At 41.5% G+C, this 26,396-nt stretch overlaps 1 protein-coding gene across 1 annotated transcript in view; it reads right to left on the bottom strand.

The window, feature by feature from the left end:
• Positions 1-26,396, bottom strand: part of JSRP1 (junctional sarcoplasmic reticulum protein 1) — a 169,156-nt gene that overhangs the window by 3,664 nt on the left and 139,096 nt on the right. Inside the window, exons 4-5 of the mRNA XM_082247442.1 lie at positions 17,320-17,478; positions 11,718-11,791 (exon numbers count right to left, since the gene is read on the bottom strand). Of these exons, the coding sequence (XP_082103568.1) occupies positions 11,718-11,791; positions 17,320-17,461 (216 nt within the window). The 5' untranslated portion in view covers positions 17,462-17,478. The remainder of the gene's footprint in view (positions 1-11,717; positions 11,792-17,319; positions 17,479-26,396) is intronic.

The following is a 26,396-nucleotide window of genomic DNA, read 5'->3' as shown; positions in this document are numbered from 1 at the left end:
GAACCCCACTCCAAATTAAAAAAAAATAAAAAATGATGTAGGGTCCCCCTAAGATCCATACCAGACCCTTATTCAAGCATGCAGCCTGGCAGGCCAGGAAAGAGGCGGGGTGAGTGAGTGCACCCCCTCCTGAACCATACCAGGCCACATGCCTTCAACATGAGGGGTGGGTGCTTTGGGGCAGGGGGGGGTTGCCCCCCCACCACAAAGCACCTTGTTTCCATGTTGATGGGGACAATGGCCTCTTCCCGACAACCCTGGGCTGTGGTTGTCGGGGGTCTGCGGGCAGGGGGCTTATCGGAATCTGTAATCCATCGTCAATCACAAAGCCCGCCAGACCCGAAAAAAAAAAAATGTCATGTGACGCCAAAAGGGCTGGTACCACCGGGTGACGTAGCTGGGTGGCCCTGCCCTTGCCTATATAAGAGCTCTCAAAGCAGAGAGAAGGCAGAAGGCGGAGGCCTCCCAAGAGGCGGAAACGTTTTTTTGGTGGGCGTCGTGATTGACGATGGATTTACATCGAGGGACACTCATTTTTTTATAAAGGACTTTTCAAAAACTGTTTCCTGTGGTTCTTACTTTTTGACACTTTTTTGGTGAATGGGTAGGGGTACTATGTACCCTGACCCATTCACATATGGGGGGCCAGGATCTGGGGGCCCCCTTGTTAAAGCGGGCTTCCAGATTCCGAAAAACCCCCCCACCCGCAGAACCCTACCACAATAGCCCATGGTTTTTGGGAAGATGTCCTTGTCCCCATCAACATGGGGATAAGGTGCTTTGGGGGACACCCCAAAGCATCCGCCCCATGTTGAGGGCAAACAGCCTGGTATGGTTCAGGAGGGGGGCAATCTTTCCTGGTCTGCTGGGCTGCATGCTCGGTTAAGGGTTTGGTACGGATTTTTGGGGATACCCCATGTTTTCTTTTTTAAATTTTGGCACGGAGTTCACCCTAAAAAGCTAGTTTTAGTGTTACTAAATCCACAACAGTAAAATCATTCTGTATATGCAGTAAAGCATACTTGTTATACTCACTGTGGAACCTAAGGGGTTGATCCTCCGCATTGTGTAAAAGTGCTGTTTGATCCTGCCTTCTTGGATCCTCTCCTTTTTCCACTGTCTCCAAATCATCTCCTGATAGAACAGAGCCTTGGGGAAAGCTGCAATGCTCAGTTTGGTGTGTATTGCTACAGAGTCTTTGTTTTTTTTCTTGGGAGAGTGCATGTGATCAGCACAGGGCCAATCAACACTGACCAGACAGAGGGTCAGGGATCCTGCAGCCTCATAGGACAATCAAGATTCTTTTCCTGGTCTGCTGGGCTGCATGCTTGGATAAGTGTCTGGTATCGATTTTTGGGGGGACCCCATGTTTTTTTTTTTTAATTTTGTCATGGAGTTCACCCTTAAAAGCTATACCATACCCAAAGGGCCAGGTATAGTTTTTAGGGGGGGGACCTCATAACATTTTTTTTTTTTTTCAATTCTGTCATGGGTTTCCTTTTAACCACTTAAATACAGGTTGACTAAGTCACTGCCCCTGGTTGGGTTCCTCCATTTCATCATCACTCTGTTGCTGGACGGCTTGAGAGGATCGAGTCGCAGGGTCAGGAAGGGACCCCGAGCAATGACGCTTATGTCCGTTCATTCTGTAAGTGTTTTATCTTCCTGTGCAAAATAAAAGTATTATCAGCTGCACTTAGAGGCGTCTTCCTTTTTTGTTCCTTGCATTAACAGTTGGAGTTGCTTCTACTAATCCAGAAGAGCTGCCCCCTGTGTCAGCGTGGTATTTCCGCATGATTATGGAAGTCCATTCACCTCTTTTCCACCCATGTTGAGGATTGATTTTCCAAACAGAAGCAGCCTTTGTTCCATGTACTAAAGGCTCTGTCTTATCAGGAAATGGCTGGGAAACAGTGGAAGATCAGAGAAGACAGGATCAAACAGCCTTTATACCCAATGGGGAGAATTAACCCTTTAGGTTCCACAGTGAGTAGAACAAGCATGCTTTATTGCATATACAGACTGATTTTACTGTTGTGGGTTTAGTAAAACTTTAATGCACCACAACCACAAGCCAAGCTTAAAATCTTTCAAGTTTTATTCTATTTTCGGGGGGGGGGGGGGGGGTTCAAGTAGCTGGTCTCGGGTGCAAAAACAGTCTAGCACCCACCCAGGGGACAGCAGCACTGTCCGTCTAGTGTCGTGTAAAAGTTGTATCAGATTCGGACTCCAAAGTCCCACCAAAAATGCTTGAATCAAAAGATCTACTTCTATAAAGGGACATCCTTTACTTAAAGTGTTACTAAATCCACAACAGTAAAATCAGTCTGTATATGCAGTAAAGCATACTTGTTATACTCACTGTGGAACCTAAGGGGTTGATCCTCCGCATTGTGTAAAAGTGCTGTTTGATCCTGCCTTCTTGGATCCTCTCCTTTTTCCACTGTCTCCAAATCATCTCCTGATAGAGATAGCCTTGGGGAAAGCTGCAATGCTCAGTTTGGTGTGCATTGCTAGAGAGTCTGTTTTTTTTCTTGGGAGAGTGCATGTGATCAGCACAGGGCCAATCATCACTGACCAGACAGAGGGTCAGGGATCCTGCAGCCTCATAGGACAATCAAGAGAGAATGAAAACTCCTCCTACAAGTTTTAACCAGACACTTATAGACAAGTTTGCTCTAACTGCTGATGAAAAAAGGTATTTAGAAATGTATATTTACTAAAACGATTGCGTTTCCATGTTCTGTGTACTGTGACCAGATATAGTGAATGCAGGGTGCTGGGTTTAGTCATAGACTTTAGGTCTATGACAATCTATCTGCCCAGCAATTACTTTACCTTTATAGTTGTCTTTTGCACCTCTCCTGCCAGTGGCCCTTATGGGTGTTGTGGTCCCTTGTGCCCTAGACTGACACATGGAATCTTAATAACATCAATAAGCATTAGGCCCCTTTCACACGTGTGCGACTTGTCCTGCGATTTGGGACTGCAAAGTCACATGACAAGTCGTACTCCATGATTTCCAACGAGTACCATTCATATCTGTACAACTTCAAGTCACAACAACTTCAAAGTAGTCCCTGCACTACTTTGGGCCGATTTTAATGCGTTTTGAGGTCCATAGACATAGGCATTGCTTCAAGTCCAGTCAAAATCACGGTAAAAAAGCAGCAAAAAAATTGTGGCAAAATCACTGGAAAATCGCGCAATTTTTAGGTCGCACAAGTGTGAAAGGGGCCTTACAACAATTTCCTATTTCACCCTAATCCCAATGAAGCAATATGCAAAACATGTGAGACCATATCTACCAAGTTACCAGTAATAAAATATCACTAGGCTTGAAATACAATACTTACGGTTTAACCACTTAAGCCCCGGAGGATTTGGCTGCTCAAAGTTGAGACCCCTTTTTTCAAATTGGCACTGCGTGATTTTAACTGACAATTGCGTGGTCATGCAATGCTGTACCCAAACGAAATTTATGTCCTTTTTTCCCACAAACAGAGCTTTCTTTTGGTGGTATTTGATCACCTCTGCGCTTTTTATTTTTTGCGATATTAATAAAAAAAGAGCGAAAATTTTGAGAAAAAATTACATTTACAACTTTGTCTTTTAAAAAATATCCAATATACTCAATTTATGTCATATATTTTGGCCAAAATGTATTTAGCTACATGTCTTTGACAAAAAAAATATCAATGAGCGTTTTTATATTGGTTTGCGCAAAAGTTATAGCATCTACAAACTATGGTGTAAATACTGGAATTTATGCAGCTTTTACTTTGACTGCCTATCTCATTTCATGAAGTGCTAAAATGGCAGGGCAGTACAAACCCCCCCCCCCCCCCCAAATTACCACTTTTTGGAAAGTAGACATCCTAAGGAATGTCCTGAGATGCATGTTGAGCTCATTGAATATTTCATTTTTTTGTCACAGGGGTTTGAAAAATGACTAAAAAAAATTTTTTTTTTTTAACACAAAGTTATCATTGAAATGATATATTGCTCACGCATGCCATGGATATATGTGTAATTACACCCCAAAATATATTCTGCTGCTTCTCCAATCACCACCTTCAGAATTTTAAAGGGCGTACATTTTTCATTGCATTTTCTCACTACCTATCATGGTTTAGGAGGCCCTGAAATGTCAAGATACCACAAAACCCCCCAAAAGACCCCAAAATACATTCTGCTGCTTCTCCTAAGTACAGGGATACCACGTGTGAGACTTTTTGGGAGCCTAGCTGTGTACGGGACCCCAAAAACCAATCACCACCTTCAGGTTTTCTAATGACGTACATTTTTGATTTTACTCCTCACTACCTATCACAGTTTCTGAGGCCCTGAAAATTCAGGATAGCACAACCCCCCAAATGACCCCATTTTGGAAAGCAGACACCCCAAGATATTTGCTGAGAGGCATGCTGAGTACTTTGCAGCTCTCATTTATTTTGGAAAATGAAGAAAAAAAAAGGAAAATGCATTTTTTTTCCTCTTTTTTCAATTTCCAAAACTTTGTGACAAAGTACATTTTTAAAAGCCTTTAAAAGTCTTTACAGGTTACCACTTTAGACTTACAGAGGAGGTCTACTGCAAGAATTACTGCCCTCGACCTGTTTGCGGCGATACCTCACACGCATGCTGCAATTGCGGTTTACATAGGACATGAGACCAGCGCTTGAGTGCGCCTTTGCGCGCAAGCATGGAGGGACAGGGGGGCTTGATTTTTTTTTACATTTATTTAGCTTTTTTATGTTATTTTGACACTTTTCCTTTCATTTTTATTTTAAATCATTTTATTTGTTATCACAATGAATTTAAATATCCCCTATGATAGCATTCTGTAGTGACAGGTACTCTTTTTTTAAAAAAATTGGGGTCTTTTAGACTCTAGATCTCTCCTCTGACCTTAACGCATCTGACCACACCAAAATTGGTGTGATAAAATGCTTTCCCAATTTTCCAATGGCGCTGTTTATTTCTGGCGAAACAGAAGTCATGAAATGCTCGTAGCTTCCGGTATCTTAGGCCATAGAGATGATTGGAGCCATTCTCGTCTCCAATCAGCTCTATGGTTAGATAATTGAACCACCGGCTGCACTCTCGGGTTAACCGGTGGGACAGGAGAGCCCGAGAAAAGGTGGCACGAGGGGGGGGGTAGTCCCCTCCCACTGCTTGTAAAAGCAGTCTAGCGGCCAATTATCTGCTAGGATTGCTTTTACATGTAAGCCGACCGCTGGCTGTAAAAAACGATACCAAGATGATGCCTAAATCTGGAGGCATCTTCCTGGTATAACCACTCAAGGTCCAGCAACGTGCCAGTACATTGCTGGTCCTTGTTTGGCATATAATGTAGGTTTTTCTTTTTTTACTCATGCAGCCTGTTTGCTTTCATGCAGCCTGTGTGCTGAATGAAAAAAAGAGAGCCTAACAGAAATCTCTGCAAGAAAATTGTGTAGTATACCCACCATTAACTGCCCAAACATCCAAACCCACTTCTTAATGGTGGGTATACATGACAAAATTCCACGTATACCTAATGGTATTTTAACTGCAGTGGCTGCCATCAAGGTATCCATATATGCTGAGCGCAAACGCTGTTTCTGTCAAAATATATAAAATCAGTGTGGCAGCTGATGAGTGTACCTGCAAGGCAAACAGGTTAACAAAAGAATGAAAAACAAAGTACAGTAAAAGTACAGTAGGAAGAGTAGAAGAACAGATAAATAACTCAAAACGACAACTGTTTTTGGCTTTTTTATTTTATATTTTTTTTGTTTTTGTTTTTTACACTTTTTTTTGTATTTTTTTTTTACACTTTTTTTTTCTGAACTGCAAGTTTCCAGGTTAGGGTCTCTCAAAATGTCGATAGCCATCTAACATCTTTCGAGACCCTGTGTTAGTGTGCCCTACACTGTGTCATGCTGTACCCTACACTAAAACTCCACTAGTGTGTGGTAGCGCTCAAAACATTCCCCGATGCAGAGACCAGGTTGGTCAGAACAGGTGCGACAATAATAGTAGGTGTCACGCCTAAATCTGCGCCTGCTACAGACACAACATCTTCTTTGGGGGGTGTCTTTGGGTAGGGGTACTCGGGAGGACATGTGAAAAATGCCTCTCATGCAGCCGGCTCACTGCATCTGGAAGGTGATGTTGGGCAGGAACACCTCCTGGGTACAGGTAGGCATTGATGATCTCTTCCTGGAATTCTCAGAAGGATCCAGTTTATCCTGATGCTCTGTATAGTACAAAGGCGTTCAGCATAGCCAGTTGAAATAAATAGACACTTTTTTGTACTAGCGTCTGGCTTTACGGGTAACTAAGTAAGGCGTCAAAAGCTGATCATTAAGGTCCACCCCTCCCATATTAAGGTTATAGTCGTGGACACAGAGGGGTTTCTCCATAACACCAGTTGCCGTAGTAATTTGGACTGTCGAGTCTGAGTGAAGGGAGGACAGAACGAAAACATTCTGTGTATCCCTCCACTTCACTGCAAGCAATTTGTCCGTTTTCAAGCAGGCTCTCTCTAAGACGGGAATTTACAAGCTGTTGGGGGAAGACCCGGCGATTAGGTCGCACGGTGCCACATGCGCCAATTTGTAATTCTAGCAGGTGACTAAAAAGTGGCACGCTTGTGTAAAAATTGTCCACGTACAAATGGTACCCCCTTTCTGGATAAGGGTGACACCAAGTCCCAAATTATCTTTCCGCTGCTCCCTATGTAGTCTGGGCAGTTGGGGGGCTCCACAGAGCTATCTTTTTCCTCGTAAACCTGGAAACTAACTGTATAGCCTGTGGAACTGTCACACAGCTTATACAGCTTGACCCCGTATCTGGCACGCTTGCTGGGGAGATACTGTTTCATAGCAAGGCGGCCAGTAAACTTAATCAGGGGCTCATCAACGCAGACAACTTGTTGGGGGGTAAACAAGGCTGCAAACCGCTGATTGAAGTGGTTTACGAGGGGCCGAGTTTTGTGGAGCAGGTCATATTCAGGGTCTCCCCGAGGACGACAGAATTAATTGTCGTTGAAATGCATAAACAGCAGAATTTGCTCGTATCTCGCCCTGGACATGGAAGCAGAGTACACGCGCATATGGTGAATTGGGCTAGTGGACCAATATAACCGCAATTCACTCTTTTTGGTTATGCCCATGTTGAGGGAAAGGCCCAGAAAAGTCTTAAACTCGGAAACCGTTACAGGTTTCCAGCCGAACTTTCTGGCAAGGGGCGAATTTGGGTTGGCGGCGATGAATTGACCAGCGTATAAATTTATTTGGTCCACAATAGATCTGAAAAGATCTACCATGAAAAACAGCTCATAAAAATTCAGGCGAGTAAAATTGGATGTTTCCATGTGGATTCCAGGTTGGCCAGTGAATGGGGGAAGTACGGGCGCTGTAGTAACAGTGGGCTGCCAATCAGGATATGCCAGCGCATCAGGGAGGGCACTATGGGCTCTACGGACCTGTCTTCGAATACGCGGTGGCTGCGGGCCACTACTTGTGCTAGCCACCGCACCAGCTTCAACTGCACTTATGGGACTCGCCACATCACCAAGTGATACTGCATTGCTAATTGTTCTAGGTCCAGGGTGTACTAGGCTGCTGGTGCTCGCCAGATCACCAGAAGGCTGAGCAGCACTAGTACCAACACTCTGCTCCATATGAGCACGCTGCGATCTCTGCACCTCTTCAACTCCAGAATGGGGTCGGGTACGCCTGGTTCTAACAGGGACCCATCCGTCGTCAGAGCTGTCTGTCAGGGAGCCACTGCTCTCTTCAGGTTCGTATACTGACCCTGATTCTGCTAGTGAGGCTTCCCCATAGCTCTCATCTGACATGGTCAGTATACTGTAGGCCTCTGCACTACTGTACCACCGTTTGGTCATTTTAGCAACTAAATTTACAGGTGTGACTCACAGGTAAAAAAGCACCTGGTTGTCAAGGACTATTTCAACCGCTACCAAAAAAAACTGCTAATGCTAGCAGGGATCAGGCCTGACTCTGATAACACAGCGGTTTTGTGTTTTTTGGAAGTGACAGTAATCTATTGATTACTACATTTGCCTGGATGGGGTGGGGTGGGCTGGGCGGAGAGGCTAAACGCAGCTGCTGGCAGGAATCAGTGCTGACCGTGCAAACACCGCGTTTTGGGAACCCTAAACTATTGGGGACACTAGTATTGTTCTGATCAGATCAGATATTGATCTGTTCAAACACTATACTAGTAATGGAGGTGTATGCGTGTGTATGTGTGTGTATGTGGTAATCAAGGGGTTAACTAATATTTCTAACTATGCGCCAGGGATCTGCGCTATCCTAGACTGACGCTAACACTAACTAATGTCCTCTGTGACATTAATAATAGTGATCAGAAAAAAAACTGTACACTATAAAAGTGACACTGTGACAGGGCAATGAAGGGGTTAACTGGGGGATCACGGGGTTTATCTTTATTGGGGGGGGGTGGGGGGTGGGGGGTGGCGGGGACCCTAAACCTACTTGGGACAGAAATGTACTCGCTAGCGCTAACTGAAGTCACAATCCCACTATCACAGATATACAGAAAAACACTATTTTACCTGTGTATAGTGTGCAATGTGACAGGGGGGAAGGGGATAACTGGAGGTGATCGGGGGGCTCAGGGGGTTCAATCTTTATTGGGGGGGTGGCGGGTATCCTAACCCTAAAAGGAACGGCCACAAGCGCTAAACCTGGTCACAAGTCACACTAATACAGTTATATAGGAAACTGCTATATACTGTATACAGTGTGTGTTGTGACAGGGGGTGTAGGGGTTAACTGGGGGTGATCAGGGGGTTAAATCTTTATTGGGGGTGGCGGGAACCCTAAACCTCCTTGGGACAGAAACTAACTCGCTAGCGCTAACTCAAGTCACAATCACACTAATACAAAATACAGAAAACCACTATATTACCTGTATATTTAGTGTGCAATGTGACAGGGGGGAAGGGGTTTTCCTGGGGGTGATCAGGGGGGGATCAGGGGGTTAAATCTTTATTGGGGGGGTGGCGGGTGTCCTAAGCCTAAAAGGAACGGCCACAAGCACTAAACCTGGTCACAAGTCACACTGATACAGTTATATAGGAAACTGCTATATACTGTATACAGTGTGTGTTGTGACAGGGGGTGTAGGGGTTAACTGGGGGTGAACAGGGGGTTAAATCTTTATTGGGGGGTGGCGGGGACCCTAAACCTCCTTGGGACAGAAACTAACTTGCTAGCGCTAACTCAAGTCACAATCACACTGCCTGAGTGCCGCAGTAAATAGTCGTTAGGCGGTCGGCAAGTGGTTAAACAAACAAGCATTTGGGCTTCGCTTCTGTAGGGTGTGATGGTAATAAGTTGTATATATTTGGTGCTATACATTGTTGTTTTTTTTTTTTTTAATATAAAAATGTTAACAATGTGTGATTCGATGTGACAAACAGATTTGTTTTATTTAAACGTGGTGTGTAATTTGCTAAGAGATCAGATCTAAAAAAAAGTCCTGCAATATGTCTGGTTTCTCAATTTATTAACCGTTTCCCAAAACAATTACATAGAAGGCATCCTGTAAATCAGGGGTTCTCAACCAGGGTTCCTCCAGAGGTTGCTAGGGGTTCCTTGAGCAATGGGCAATTTCTGCCTCTCAGATAGGTTTCCAATAAAACCATTGTTCCTTTTAGCTATCTGTAAGGGGGTAATTCTTCCCAATGATGACAAGAGTAAGGAGCATTCTTCCCACTGACTGTCACAGTAATGTGTCATGAGTTGTAGATTTTTAATTTTTAGCAGCGGTTCCCAGAGACCAGAAATTTATTTTAAGGGCTCCTCTGTGTTGAAAAGGTTGAGAAAGGCTGGTGTAAATGACAGCGGTCACAGTTGCTTGTGCTCCCAATGGAATCGATAAGCCAACAAATGGCAGGTGTCAAAACCAATCACATGTGTAGCACTATGGCAAATGTAGATCAAGCAAAGGCTAAGATGACAGGTTTCTTAGCTACAAAGGATAGTAGGGTTTAATTCCTCTTTAATATTACAGCTTACTGATCCTGGTGGCTAGTTTTATGTTTCCCCTTTCTTTTCACCTGATAACACTGTGAATAATACTTTCTGAACCCTTTCCGTCTACGCTCGCTTCTCCATTGTATCTATGGAAGTAGCCATAGTTTTCACATAGCCTGGATTTTGTCTTTGCTCATCCCCATTAATTACATGGTTGACTGATGGAATGAGTAGTTGATAAAAGAGAGTTAAAGTTTTTCTGTCTTTTGAGCTTACGGGATATGACAAGGACACCTTTTTTCTAAAGAGAGCAACAGGTATTTTCTGTTCTTGCTAAAATTTTTCCCAGCTTGAAAACAGCAAACCAAAGTAGCCACCCCATCTGCAAAGTGGTAAGCTGCAATATATTACATTTTAGGTTTAGATACACTTTAATGTTTTGAGATTTGTGATGATTCACTGGTAAAGTTAAAAGCCTTACTGCATCATGAAGGCCTTGGAGGAGACATCAGGAGGAAGAACTTCATTTGTTTATGGATAGTGAAATTTAAGCCTTTTATTTCAAGAGAGCTTTTACAAATTGATTGAATAGATGGTACTTGGAAAAAGGAGCTTCTAATAGGGTTAGGGCTATAACGTTTCCAAATTGTATGAATAATTCTAGTGGGGTAATCTAAGTGTAAACTGTAAATAATCATGTACCAAAGATAAAAAAGGTACACTACCTACTCAGAGATTTCACTATTATGCAGATATGGCTGGAATACGGTCCCTTCATATACTGGAAATAGTAAACTGCTGTCTTCCAGTTATAGCGGAAATATGAGGGAAGGAGTTTATGTTCCACTGACAAGAATAATTTATATGTAACTGTGTCGAAAGATGATATTAACCAGAAAAAAATAAAAAAAATAAATTAATATATATATATATATATATATATATATATATATATATATATATATATATATGCCCACTCACATCAATTGGAGTTATAGCAGGTTTGACAATCATCCTAAACATATATATATATATATATATACATATATATATATATATATATATATATATATATATATATATATATATATATATATATATATATATATATATACATATATATATATATATATATATATATATATATATTATATATATATATATATATATATGAGGAATGTATTAAAAAAAGAGCAGCCAGAATCTTGAACAGCTCAAGATAGAAGATAATTGGTTGCCATTCCCAACTGCCCCAAAATCTGTGTAAATGTATCTGTGTTAATGTATTGTGAGCGAAACGCGTTGCTCCATCCAACGGTATGATGTGTAATCCTATGTGTAACACTTATGATATGTCATACATAAGTGGTGGTTTTTAACAATTTTTTGTGTATTATTTAATAAAATGTACATACCTTTTAGTTTTTTTTTTCCCTGATATTTTTGGGCACAATTTAAAAATCCCATTTTCTTCGCCTGCAGGGTTTCCCCCTCTTCTTCCCATTGCTCCCCCTCTTTTTTTTTCTTTCCCCATTCCCTCTCCCTGTCAGACTTGATACATTTACACATTACGTATCCCCAGGGGATGGTGCCAGAATTTTAGACACAGATACACACTTTCCACCCAATTTCTATTTTGCCCCAAAATCTGTCTGCTCCAGTTTTGAAAATGCTCCCCCTTCCCCCCAACTTTAGTTTTACCTGCTGGTCATTTGACTCAGGTGATGTCCATATGTCATTCTCTGGTTCAGCCAGGTCATCAGAGTCAACAGATTCTAGGTTGCATAATATTAAATAAAAGCAGTAGTGTTATTTATAAAAGTAACAATTTTCTTTTCAGTTTTTACTCTACTGGCTAAATGTAGACGAATGTACATGCATTCAGTTTTACCGACACCTATCAGATGCAAGCTGTAGCACAGAAATGATTAGATGTATTTCTTCTGCAAAAATATGCTATTTTTACAGAAATTTGGCAGGATTTGACATATTTACAGGTTAAAATGACTTAGCATAAGGAACACAATAGCCTAATTAATGAAGGCCAAAGGAAAGTGGCTGTATATGCAAAAACAAATAATGAAATCCCAAATATAATTTTCCCCTGGAATAAAGTGGTAATAAACCCAAAAACATAAAAAAAAGGAAAAACTTTTTTTTTTTAAATGTGTCTTTATTTCACCCTTTATTTTACACCAATCAGCCCTAATTTAACTAATTCTTCCCCTTCTTCCTTTAACTATTATTTACCTGCAAATTTTTTTTTTTGGTAATTTTTTTTATGCAACTGTTTACACCATGTAATATTGAAAACCTGAAACCAGTACAACAAAAATATCGGCTGGGGTAGGTAGCTAAATAGCTACTTTGATACCCTCAGTACATATCAAACTGTTCAGTAGTATGTAAATACACAAAAGGTAGGAGATTATTATGGAATACCACTAGGTAGAAGCAAATAGAATAGCAAGAGAAAAGTATGTACCAAGAACAAAAAGGAAACAGGGTACCAGATCCCAGTAGAAGAAAGAGAAGACAATCAGTGTATTCCAACCCAACATAATTAGGAGCTACTTGTTGTTAGATAATTGTCCCAGAAGTCCTCAATGGTGGAAAACTGTGTTAGAGTGTGATGTAATCTACCTGCGAGGTATTCCATAGATCTCACCTCTCTAACATGCTGTATATCACAATGCTTGTATATCACAAATTGTTGGGGGTAATGTTGGTTTCCACCTGGCGGTGATTAAACATATAGACACCGTAAAAATACAATGGATATAAACACCATGGTTAAAATGTCAGGTTTCTGTGATGTGAAAAAAAAATGAGACAAGGATAAATCATTTCAGAACTTTTTTCACCTTTAATGTGACCTATAAACTCTACAACTCAATTAAAAAAACAAACTGAAAACTTTTAGGAGGGGAGTAAAAATAAAAAACTAAAATAATGTGATTGCATAAGTGTGCACACCCTCTTATAACTAGGGATGTAGTTGTGTTCAGAATTAAGCAATTGCATTCAAACTTATGTTAAATAGGAGACAGTACACACCTGCTATCATTTAAAGTGCCTTTGATTAACCCCAAATAAAGTTCAGCTGTTCAAGTAGGTCTTTCCTGACATTTTCTTAGGCTGGCCATACATTATACGATTTTCTTATTTAATTTCCTTTAGATTTACCTTCAACTCTGTAGTAAAAAGGACCTGCCTGATTGCATATAAATTTAAAGTGTTTAGGTTTGACCTCATATTATATGGTTTTGGTAAGTCAAAAGGAAAACTATATAAGAAAATTGTATAATGTATGGTCAGCCTTAGTCACATCCTACAGCAAAAGCCATGAACCACAGACAGCTTCCAAAGCATCACAGGGATCTCATTGTTAAAAGGTATCAGTCAGGAGAAGGGTACAAAAGAATTTCCAAGGCATTAGACATACCATGAAACACAGTGAAGACAGTAATAATCAAGTAGAGAAAATATGGCACAACAGTGACATTACCAAGAACTCGATGTCCCTCCAAAGTTGATGAAGACAAGAAGAAAACTGGTCAGGGAGGCTGCCAAGAGGCCTAAAACAACATTAAAGGAGCTGCAGGAATATCTGGCAAGTACTGACTGTGTGGTACATGTGACCACAATCACCTGTAGTATTCTTCATATGTCTGGGTTATGGGGTAGAGTAGCAAGACGGATGCCTTTTCTTATGAAGCAAAACATCCAAGCCCAGCTAAATTTTGCAAAAATGCATCTGAAGTCTCCCAAAAGCATGTGGGAAAATGTGTTATGGTCTGATGAAACCAAGATTGAACTTTTTGGCGAGAATTCCAAAAGATATGTTTGGCGCAAAAACAACACTGCACATCATCAAAAGAACACCATACCCACAGCAAAGCATGGTGGTGGCAGCATCATGCTTTGGGGCTTTTTTCTTCAGCTGGAACAGAGGCCTTAGTCAAAGTAGAGGGAATTATGAACAGTTCCAAATAACAGTCAATATTGGCACAAAACCTTCAGGCTTCTGCTAGAAAGCTGAACATGAAGAGGAACTTTATCTTTCAGCATGGCAACGACCCAAAGTATACATCCAAATCAACAAAGGAATGGCTTCACCAGAAGAAGATTAAAGTTTTGGAATGGTCCAGCCAGAGCCCAGGCCTGAAACCGATTGAAAATCTGTGGGATGATCTGAAGAGGGCTGTGCACAGGAGATGCCCTCGCAAATATTTCCAAGTCAAGATGTGCCATGCTGATAGACTCATACCCAAAAAGACTGAGTGCTGTAATAAAATCAAAAGGTGCTTCAACAAAGTATTAGTTTAAAGGTGTGCACACTTATGCAACCATATTTACTTGCCTCCACCTAAAATATTTCAGTTTGTTGCACAGTTTATAGGTCACATTAAAGGTGAAAAAGTTCTGAAATGATTTATCTTTGTCTCAATTTTTATCTCAAATTTTATATCACAGAAACCTGACATTTTAACAGGGGTGTGGAGAATTTTTATATCCACGGGGTGTGGAGAATTTTTATATCCACTGTATGTGTCATCAGTTTTTTAAGAATCTTCCCTAGGTCCCTAGGAACTCAGGGATTGATAGTGTAAAGAATCTCTGGAGTATAATACCACAACAACAGTATTTTATAAGAGCTTTCCTTATAGCCCATACATATTGAGCTTTTGTGGGCTTGCCTGGTTTCCATGGAGAGTTCCCAGCCCAGGAACGCTTGCCATTTCAGTTTGTACAAGTGTTTAGGAAATGGCTACCCAATATAATAGCTAGCCTTTGATATATGTCAGAGGTCAAGGCTTTTCTAGAAGGGCCTTCTAAATGTATTCTTTCAAAAGGAGTTAAATAAAAGCAAAAATAAGATCTCTCGTAAGGGACTGTGTATAGGGTCACATCTGTAGAAAGCTTTAGGAAGGAGAGGCCGGAAGATTAAATTTGTTCTGAAAACCGAAGAATGGCAACAGCCTAATGTGCTGTTGTCAGCCATATCCCTCAATTTAAACAACAAATTTGTTGATGTAGTCAAGACAGTCAGGGATATCTGGATTACTGAAGGCTGAAGTGATTACATTTTGTAACTCTATTCATTTTCTTTTGTAGGTCTTTCCCCCCCTTTTTTTCACCTGGTGATCTGACCAATAATGCACTTTCTGTCTTAGGGTCTCTCCACACTGGATGGAAGAGTTACCTTTGGATGGCTGCATTGTCAATCTAGGGAGAGGGTATTGTTAGATGCACTAGCAGATTCAAATGGACAAATTCAAGCTGAACTCCAGCTAACATTTGTTTAGCTGTCACAGCAACATTTTTTTCTCTTTTTTTGGCATAAAGGATTTATGTACATGAATAAAAGATGACCATTGTAAGCACCCCCGTCAGCGTTAAGAGGTTTGTCTAACTTTTGCTGGCCAGTCTGGTCTGTTAACCACTTGCCGACCGCCGCAAGTACATATACTGCGGCGGTCAGCCCCTCCTGGGCAAAGTGATGTATCGGTACGTCACTCGCCCACGAGCCAATAGGGGGCGAGCGCGCATCGCCGGAGGCGCGCTCCCGCCCCCGCTCGTTCACAGAGATCCCCGCGCGAGTGACTGGCGGCTCCAATGTCCGCCGGTCACTCGCGATCTCCTGCTGGAGAGGGAGAAAGGCAGGCGGCCGATGTAAACAAAGCCGCCTGTCATTCTCCCTGGTGTAACTGCAGAGATCATACGATCCTGCTATGTAGGATCGTATGTCTCTGTGGTTACATCAAAAGCCACGCCCCTTGACAGTTAGAAGCACGCCCCTAGGGACACACTTAACCCCTGGATCTCTAATAAAGTTAGCCCCTTCCCTGCCAGTGTCATTTTTACAGTAACAGTGCATATGTATAGCACTGATTACTGTAGTAATGTCACTGGTACCCCCAAAAGTGTCAAAAATGTTAGTCAGGGGTCCGATCTGTCCGCCGCAATGTCGCAGTCCCGCAAAAAAAAAAAAAAAAAAAAACGCAGATCGCTGCCATTACTAGTTTAAAAAAAAGAACAATAAAAATGACATAAATCTTTCCCTTAGTTAGTAAACGCAATAACTTTTGCGCAAACCAACCAAAATACGCTTATTGCGATTTTTTTTACCAAAAATATGTAGCAGAAAACAAATTGGCCTAAAATGTTAAACAATTTCGATTTTTACATTTTTTTGGGGAAGTTCATATAAAAAAATGTGAAAAATATTGTTATTTTTTCAAAATTGACGCTCTTTTTTTGTTTATAGCGCAAAAAATAAAAATCACACAGGTGATCAAATACCACCAAAAGAAAGCCCTGTTTGTGGGAAAAAAGACGTCGATTTCATTTGGGTATAGCGTCGCACGACCGTGCAATTGTCCGTTAAATTCACGCAGTGCCGAATCGCAAAATAGGCCCTGGTCTTTGAGCAGCCAAATCCTCCGGGGCTTAAGTGGTTAAAGAAAATTAAGGGAAAAAAGCAAACCACCACATCTAAGGCCTCATTTCCACTGCTGCTGATAAACAGATGTTTAGGAGCAGTTGGGTGTTTTTTTTTCAGCAGCCCCTGAACTCTCCTCTGTGTTATCCTATCTGTAAATGTACACTGAAATGTTTATAGTAGTTTAGAGGCAGTTGAGATTAGTGGCATTTTTTTTTAAAGCAAAAAAGTGCGTTCAGACGGAAGTTTATTGGCAAACATTGCCAAATGCTTGTAACAGCGTGCAAACGCGTCTAAACGTGGTAACTCAGGTTTATATGTGTTTCGTTTATAGGTGTTTTCAATGGGGATACATTTCTCACCATTACAATGTAAAAATGCTACTAAATGCAAACGCCGCTAAACGCGGCATGTAAACGTGGCAAAACGGATGTTTTTAACCGTCGGTTACTTGCTGTCGAGTTCCAGCATTCAGGAGAACTTTTCAAACGTGGTTTTCCCCTGTACACAAAGCCTAAGAATTAGAAAGCTGCAACTGAATACATTTTTGTTTTTATACTGTTTTAAACACATTCATCTGAATGAGCACTGCAGGCTTTCCACTAGTTTTCATAAAATAGAAACAGAACTTTGCAAAAACAGCAATGTTCCTCACCTGTCTGTACAGGACTATCCTTGAAGCATGCAATCTCTATGAGCTTGTCAGTTTTCAAACATTGCTACAGCTAAGGAACTGACATTCCACAGTCTACGTATAAGATCTGTGCTGTCCTTTTATATCTTTCAAGCTGCACCTTTAACATTAGTCCAGTGTCACCATTGGAAGACATACGAATGTAAACAGTTTTCTAGTCCTACCTTGAAGAACTTGAAATCCAACGCTCAGAAGAGCTGCAATGGCAGCAAGGGCCAGACACCTGTTTAATGTAATTCCATTCCAGGGGACAAAATCTTCATCTTTCAAGGGTCCCACACTTTTGGGCTCCAGCTTCTGTTTCATAGTAACAATTCTTTAGGCTTAAAATAAAAAGAGAACAAAAGATGATTTTTTGTATTTCTTTATCCCTTTGTGCCAGAAGCAAAGAGATAGCTAAATCATATATTCTAAAAGTAATTTTCAACTTGTAGCTCAGTGCTGTTAAGAAAAACAGCAAGTGACATAGAAAATATGGGAATCATCTTGTTGTGCATTGTAGTGTGTCGGCCTACATGTGTAAAATCACAAAGTGTGAACCTAATCAAAGAACCAGGAATATTTTCATTAACATTACAAAATGCCTTTGTACTAATTGTTAGATTTTTTTTTTTAAGTCAAATTTTAACTTTATTTCAGTTCAGAGTTGGCTTTGTTGTTGCTTTTTTAAGTGGTTGCTATGTTCATTTACTGAAATAAAAACATAGTTACATAGTAGGTGAGGTTGAATAAAGACTATAGTCCATCCAGTTCAACCTGTGTAGGTGTGTGTGGGCGTATTCATTTTTCATACCCCTGAATGTTTCGATCCTTGAGATGTATGTCCAAGAGTCTTTTAAAAGTAGCCATACTCCCCGCAGTTAATACCATTTGTGGCAGGGAATTCCACGGTCTTGTAGCCCTTACAGTAAAGAACCCCCTGCATAGCCTGAGGTTAAATCTCTTCTTCTCGAAACGCATTGTATGACCTCGTGTCCTCATGCATTTTACTACTCATGCATTCTACTTTTTTTTAATGCCCTCTCCCACCTTCAGGACCAGTTTACACTCCTCTTAAGATGTTGCACTTGGCAAAATGTGCATTCATCTAAAAAACTGTTTTATTGGGCAGTAATGCATACTAGTGTCTTTTGTATCATTCAGAGAGACCATTCTCCTTTTCATGAATGGTCACGCATTTGGCAGTATGTAAATGTTTCCAAAGAAAAATCAGTGTGTATATCCATTCTGGATAATAGTTCTTAACGTGTATGTAAACCTTAACAGTGAACTTCTCTATGTCACAGTTTTCAGAATAAAATCTATGTCTCTGTCTGCAGCTGTTTATGCTGATCAGCCTGCTGTTTTGCACCTAGGTCCCATACTTGATTCTCGTTCATCTGTGTAACAGCTTTTTAAACCCCTTAAAACTGCTGTGTGTCTTTCTGAATCCACGTTTGCAGATGTATTTGCTTTACCCCCTGCTGGTTCCTACCGACAATGGCTGCTAGATACTTTCTCTGAAGCCATGTCCAGGAAAGATATTTTAACCTGCTTGGTGCACTTGGGAGTTGCCTGAGCAAAAACCTCCCTAAGTATCTGGTTCCAGGCTTCTGTACTCCTGATCTTTCTTCCAGTTCTGATAACTGTTTATGACCTCTGTCTGTTTTTTTCTCTGCTTGCTCCCAGCTTTTGCAAGTTTGACCCGACCTTTGTCCAGAAATGTTGTACCTTTGTGCTTTGTTTTTGCCTTCTGTCAGCTTTTGCCACTCTGAGTGTAACTGATCTGGGAGCCATTCACAGCAAAAGCCCATTATCCTTTGAGGGGTCTCTGGTGAACACCCAGAAACTCCTTTAGACCCTGTACTACACACAGGGTCTCTTAACTCTGCTACAGTTTGATCAGGCCAAAGATTCCACTGACACCTTTCAACAAGACCTGTTTTAGTAGTCTAAAACAATATGGTGAATTTGGATAAGATCTTTGATACTTTCAAGCAACTAAATTCAGCTCTCGGTCTCCGCATCTAGGTTCTAGCTGCAGACAGGCCCAGACGCTCACCGTCTCATTCTGCATTCTCTAACTCACATCTTCAACCTCTACAACCAACTGAGTGACCATCTGACTAAGAACAATCTTCTTGATCCCCTTCAGTCTGGATTTCGCCCTCAACATTCCACTGAAACTGCTCTCTTTAAACTTACAAACGACCTACTAACAGCTAACACCAATGGACACTATTCTGTACTACTCTTCCTGGACCTTTCTGCTGCCTTTGACACAGTAGACCACCCCTCCTCCTCAAAAAACTCCACTCCTTTGGCCTCCGTGACCGTACTCTTCACTGGTTCTCATCCTACCTATCCCAACGTACCTTCAGTGCTACTTACAACTATACTACCTCCTCTCCTCTTCCTTTCTCTGTCAGGGTCCCCCAAGGTTCTGTCCTTGGACCACTCCTTTTCTCAATCTACACCTCCTCCCTGGGTCAGCTGATTGCCTCCCATGGCTTTCAATATCATCTCTACGCTGATGACACCCAAATCTATCTCTCCACCCCTCAGCTCACTTCTTCACTCTCCTCACGCATCACCAGCTTACTAACAGACATATCAGCCTGGATGTCACATCACTTCCTCAAACTCAGCCTATCCAAAACCGAGCTCATGATATTTCCTCCCCCACGGTCCTCTTCCCCTGATTTCTCTGTCAACATCAATGGCACAACTATCAACCCGTCCACCCATGCCAAGGTCCTAGGTATAATCCTGGACTCTGAACTATCCTTTTAGCCACACATCCATTCACTGTCCAAAGCTTGCCGCCTCAACCTCCGCAACATCTCCAAGATACGTCCCTTCCTAACCAACGATGCCACAAAGCTTCTAATCCACTCCCTGGTAATCTCTCGTCCCGATTACTGCAACTCCATTCTCATTGGCTTACCTTTAAAAAGACTATCCCCCCTTAAGTCCATCATGAACGCTGCTGCCAGGCTCATCCACCTTGCAAACCCCTCTTTGCCAATCTATCCATTGGCTGCCACTCAACCAACGAATTAAATTCAAGTTACTAACCATAACCTACAAAGCCATCCATAACTTGGCGCCCAGCTACATCAGTAATCTGGTCTCACAATACCAACCAACTCATTCTCTTCGTTCCTCCCAGGACCTCCTGTTCTCTAGCTCCCTTGTAACCACTTCCCATGCTCGCCTCCAGGACTTCTCCCATCCTCTGGAATGCTCTACCCCATCTGTCTGACTATCTCCAACTTTGTCTAATTTCAGACAATCCCTGAAAACACATCTCTTCAGAGAAACCTATCTGGCAACCACCTAACAACTGTACTCTTATTTTCTCCATCAGCCCATCCCCCACAGTTATCACCTCTTGTATCTCTTGACCGTCCCTCTTAGATTGTAAGCTCTAACGAGCAGCTCTGATTCCTACTGTATTAAAGTGTATTGTATTTGTACTGTCTACCCTCAAGTTGTAAAGCACTGCGTAAACTGTCAGCGCTATATAAATACTATATAATAATAATAATAATAATAATACTCTTACTTTGGATGTTGTATCTGCACCAACAGCCACCTCATCATTATGGATGTCATCTCCTGCTCTGTACTTTCTCCATTCAGTGAAGGTCACTTTCCCCATGCAGTTCTTTCCAAAAGAACAGTTTGTGGACTTAAGCCTTCTTGGACTCTGGTGTAACTGGGAATTTTGCATAAAATGCTGCTTGGGCCTCTAGCAAAACCCCCCTCTGGTCTCAGCTGTAAATAAGGCAGACCTACCAGGCTGTGTTCAGTATGCCACTGTGCCCCTCACTTTACTTTTGGAAACTCTCCAAGCAGAGAACACTTATTTCTACATGTTACTCAGGTTCATGAATTTCATCCAGGTGGGTCTTCCATGGCTTGGCTTTACACACATGCACCAATTATAGAGTGGACTGTTGGAGCTTCATGCTTAAAACAGTATATCCACAATATCTGCCAACTCCAGCAAGTCTAATTCACGACTATCACGGATTTCCTGATTTTCCAACATAGTGACTTTACAACCACTTTAATAGCTACAGAACAACTCCCCTCATGTTATAGACTAGAGAATAAAAGGAAGGGTTCTATAGTCTTGCTCCCTTCATAGATAGTACAGTGCAGTGAGTAATCATTGTCACTCTAGGACAGGAAGTGTGTTATTTGCAGGATGACTAGTTGAAAAAAAGGAAAAAGACTGAAAAACATAGCTAATAAAAATACCACAACTAAAGATTGGTAAACTAGAATATAATATATATTTATTCTTGGGGTTAGCCATGCTTTTACTAATCTGGTTTATGATGCTATTTGTCTTAGCAACGACAGAAAGTGAGGCTTGTTGCAATAATGTTACTTAAGAGCCTATTTACAAAGCAGTGAAATAAATTTGTTTCTTTTTTCGCTGGTTAATTTTATTTAATACTTTCCCATTATTTAAAAAGTGATTATGATTTTGATATTCAATTAAAGATGTTTTGGCTCTGATGCTCATTTTTAAAACACTTCATGGCATTTATAAGTAATAAAAGTGTAATTTCAGGAGGGTTTAATTCAAAATTTCATTTAAAAAATGCATGTCTGTAGTGGAAGATTTAAAAGCGGTTTGCTTTTTCTAATCAAATTCTACTTTAATTAATCAGCTTATTACTTGCGCCACACATTTCAGATTGGTAAAGGAGTTCATTTAGATCAGCTGACCTTCATATTAAAAAGAAAAATGTGCATTAGCAGATAAATAGCATGGAAAATCCAGAAACTAATGCTCGTTCCATGTGAATAAGAGCATTTAAAGTAAGCCTTTTCTAAAAGAATATGGAAAGAATATAGGGACTGCCATTGCATACTAATCGGTCTCAATTTTGTAATCTTAATTTAGTTTTTAAAAGGCTTTAAATGTGTCAGCTTATAGTAAATAGGTTTTGCAGAATTGATATGGTTGTTGAGTTCAGTGGAATGTTTCCTCTTTTAATTTTGTCAAATATGATACTACGTTCAATATTTCTTTTTTCTAAAGGCATTGTATATGTTATTTAACATTCACCTCCTAAATGCTTTAGGATATCCTAGTAAATTGGCAAATATGTAAACTTAAAAGATTTTTGGGGTGCAGGCCTATTCACTTGCATCAGTTATTTGGCAGTACTGCTTGCCAAAAGTGGCATACTGTATATTTGTGCCACGTCACAAAGCATTGCGTTATTGGAAATTAGTACAACCCCTCGCAGCCAGCATTGCAGAATTTAGGTGCGCAGTCAGGGGGCAGTAAAAATGCAGATCAACCACCAGTTTTGCTGCTCCCCAGCTGTCTGTATAAATCAGCCCTGTGTACTGTAGATCACCTCAGCTCCATAACAAAGTTTGATATGTATGCAGGAGAGGCCCCAGCACTTCAAGTTTGTTGAAAGCCCACTGAAGCCTGCTAGCAACTTGTTTTAGGTGGCAATCAACAGTCTAATTAGCATCAGTGTTCATCATATACAAACTGGAGTTGAATGGTACTTTTAGGCCCCTTTCACACAGGGAGTCCGTTCAGATCCGCCTGTCCATTTTTCAGGCGGATCTGAACGGATGCCCCATGCATCTCTATGGGGCATCGGATGTCAGCAGAGACATGTCCGCTGACATCCGATCTGATCCGTCAAAACCGGATGGATGGAAACCCTATTTTCCATCTGTCTGGCGGATCGGATGAGAGCGGACAGACGGCCTGTTCTCATCCGATTCCCCCATAGAGATGCAAGGGGACCCGACAGCTCTGTCTCCGCACACCACCGATCCCCCGCTGAGAAAAACAGAGTCTGGCTGACGGACACCCTGTGTGAAAGGGGCCTTAAAGCTTCAACAAAGCTTGCTAAAAGCTCTGAAAATGCTTTGTCAAAGCTTGCTGTTCACACTGCCCTTATACAAGCTGAAACCTGTGTGAAACAGGGCTTAAGGCTCGTACACACTTGACGAAAATCGGACGAAATATCCTCCTATTTTTCTCTCTCATGCTCAGCGGTCATAACAATTTTTAAAACCAAATACAATATCTCTGCGCTAAGGATACACAAAACCTAAAGTGTCACTGCTCAAAAATCTTGTGATTTAAAATAACAAAAAGGTGATACACCGCGCAAAATAGGTGTACTAAATAAAGTATAAAAAAATATTTTTTATAAAGTGCAAACTGTGCAAAGGTGCAAAACTTATATCCACTTTGCTATGCAACAACACCCTTAGATCTCTCTAAAGTGCCACAACAGTGCAAATCAGAATTCAATAATTCCATGTAAATAAAACAATCCTAGAATAAATCAATATGAAGGTATAAATAAAATATATAATGTATATAAAAAGTCCCTGAAAAGTCCAATTTAAGCAAGTGGCCAGTGAAAGTGCAATGTGCTTAGGTGTTCCTTATTATGCAAATCAGTGCCATTCAGTGCCAAAATAAAGTGCGATGTTGTGAGGGTCCACTCCCTATGGATACTTCCACTTACCAGACTGCCAGGACCCCCTAGCAATACTGCATGTGGGTCAAACACACTTAGTCCGGTGTGGAAATGGAATCCTTTCTTTTTCCTTGGGAATGGCTAGTTTCCAAAATTCAGTCTCCCCCAGATGGACCAATAGTGTAGGACCGTAAGGAAGGAAACTCATATAGTGTAATTTCCGTTTAAAATGTATACTCTTGCTGAAGTATTCCCTTGGCGTGACCAATCACACTGGAGACAGGGGACCCGATCAGCGGAGGCTCCTTCCTCGTCCGGCCGCACGGCTCCTCCTCTCTATCGGCTCCGGCCTGTGTGCCCAACCATTTTTAGTTGAAAGTGCATAATGTTCACGAAATTTCTCGACTGATTTATTTTTTGGGACATTTGTTCCTAGACTTCCGGGTCATCAGCAACTTCAGATCATGCGTGGTCTTTCGTATCCGATTTTTCGTGGACGTACTGCATACACATTAAACGAAAATTGGTTGTCTGGGGACGGACGATAAAAATTTTGGTGTATGTTCCTTTTTTTTGTTGAAAATGTCGGCATCGGCTGCTGAAAGTTGTGTACACACTAGCCGAAAATCGTACGATTTTACCTCGGATGGGAATTTTCGGCAGATTTTCTACTAGTGTGTATCCCACTTTAGGTATTACAGATATTGTCTTCCTTCACATTGTAAAGCGCTGCGCAAACTGTTGGCGCTATATAAATCCTGTATAATAATAATAATCTAGGTATCTGGAAATCATCATAGATTTATATCTTACCTCACCTCTAAAGGTATTGTTTGTTCATCCCAGCAATCTCATGCTTATTGTTATTGTTGACAGAGCCTATTAAAATTGAACTAAAGTTGAACTTGGCGGGGGATCAAAAGTTGCCCTTGCAGTGCCCCCCCCCTGAACTGCAAGGGTTAAATGCTATTTCTTTTTTCTTTCAAGGTAGAAGCATAGAAAGCAGTTTTACTAACACTATCCCTCACTCCCCCAGCATTCAGTGCTTTCCTCATCTCTTCCCACACTCTTAGTTGTAGGCTGGCCCATGGTGTCCTCACTTAAATTAGTTGACTGCTGGACCTGCATTGTACGCGATGACTCCCGCAGCTGTCAAAGTCAGTCAGCCAATGAGGGGAAAAAAAATGGGGTGGGAACAGGCCACGGCTCTGTGTTTGAATGGACACAGGGAGCTGTGGCTTAGCTCGGGTGCCCCCATAGCAAGCTGCTTGCTGTGGGGGAACTTAACAGTAGGGAGGGGCCAGGAGCTCCCCTGAGGGACCCAAGAAGAGGACAATCTTGGCTGCTCTGTGCAAAACCACTTCACAGAGCAGGTAAGTTTGTCATGTTTGTTATTTTTAAAGAAAAAAAAACAACAAGACTTTAGAATCACTTTAACCACTTACCGCAAAGTAACTTATATTTACATCAGCTGACTTTGCGGGGTTATACCGGGGTGATGCCTCTTGCTAGAGGCATAACCCCAGTACCGTTGTTTAGAGCCGGCGGTCGGCTTTCCGGCTGTAATGACCGATGCGGCTTGGGAGCCGCTCGATCGTTACCCCGGCGAGCGGCAGGGGACGTCTCCCCTCCCGCCGCCTTCCCCGGATTTACCCGGGTCTCCCCTCCCACCGGGAGACCCGAGCACCCAGCTGGCACGTCCGCCGGCTGGATGGAGTCCTGATCTAAGCCGGATGCGGCTCCATGACGTCACGTGCGGGTTACTCTGCTGCTAAAGGCGGCAGATTAAAAAAACAAGTGTATTTAAAAATGCAGTTTTCAGCATTTTGAATACATGGAAGTGTAGTGGAGGGGTCTAGGGTCTTTTAGACCCTCGATCCCTCCATAAAGAGTACCTGTCACTGCATATTGCTGTCACAAGGGATGTTTACATTGCTTGTGACAGCAATAAAAGTGAACAGATTATTTTTTTTAAAAACCTGTGATAAAGTTAAAAAAAAATTAAATAAATAGGAAAAAAAAAAAACATTTTTAGCCGCCCCCGTCGCCATTAGCTCGCGCACTAAAGAAAACGTATATGGAAGTCGAGCCGCGAATAAAATCACTGTTCAAACCACACATGTGAGGTATCGCCGCGATCAGCAGAGCGTGAGCAATAATTAAAAAAAAAAAAAAGAGCTACACTCCAACTCTAAACTGGTAACCGTTAAAAAATTTTAAAGCGTTGCCTATTGAAATTTCTATTGACCGTAGTTTGTCGCCATTCCACGGGTGTGCGCAATTTTAAACCGTAACAAGTTGGGTATCTATTTACTCAGCGTGACATCATCTTTCGCAATATACAAAAAAAATGGGCTAACTTTACTGGTGAGTTTTTTTTTTTTAATTTTTCCAAAAAAATGGCATTTTATAGAACGCTGCGCGAATACCGCGTGACAAAAAATATTGCAATGACCGCCATTTTATTTTCCAGAGTCTTTGCTAAAAAATATATATATAATGTTTGGGGGTTCTAAGTAGTTTTCTAGAACAAAATACTGATTTTAACTTGTAAAGAAAAACTGTCCGAAATAGGCCTGGGGCTTAAGTGATTAAGCTTTACATGCCGCTTGCATTTGGGAGAGCTGATGTGCGGATCTGTTGCCTTTGCTCTCTGATGAGTTCTTATGCAAAAGGCAGGAAGAGGGAAGGTTGGTGCAATTCTTGCTAAGCCTTATTAAATCTTGCACCTGTAAAGTGATTAGCTTTACTGCAGTTTCCGGTCTTCAGGCTCAATCTCA

Source organism: Pelophylax lessonae, assembly GCF_965119305.1.
Source record: "Pelophylax lessonae genome assembly, chromosome: 1".
Lineage (NCBI taxonomy): Eukaryota > Metazoa > Chordata > Amphibia > Anura > Ranidae > Pelophylax > Pelophylax lessonae.
This window is presented reverse-complemented; position numbering and strand designations above follow the sequence as displayed.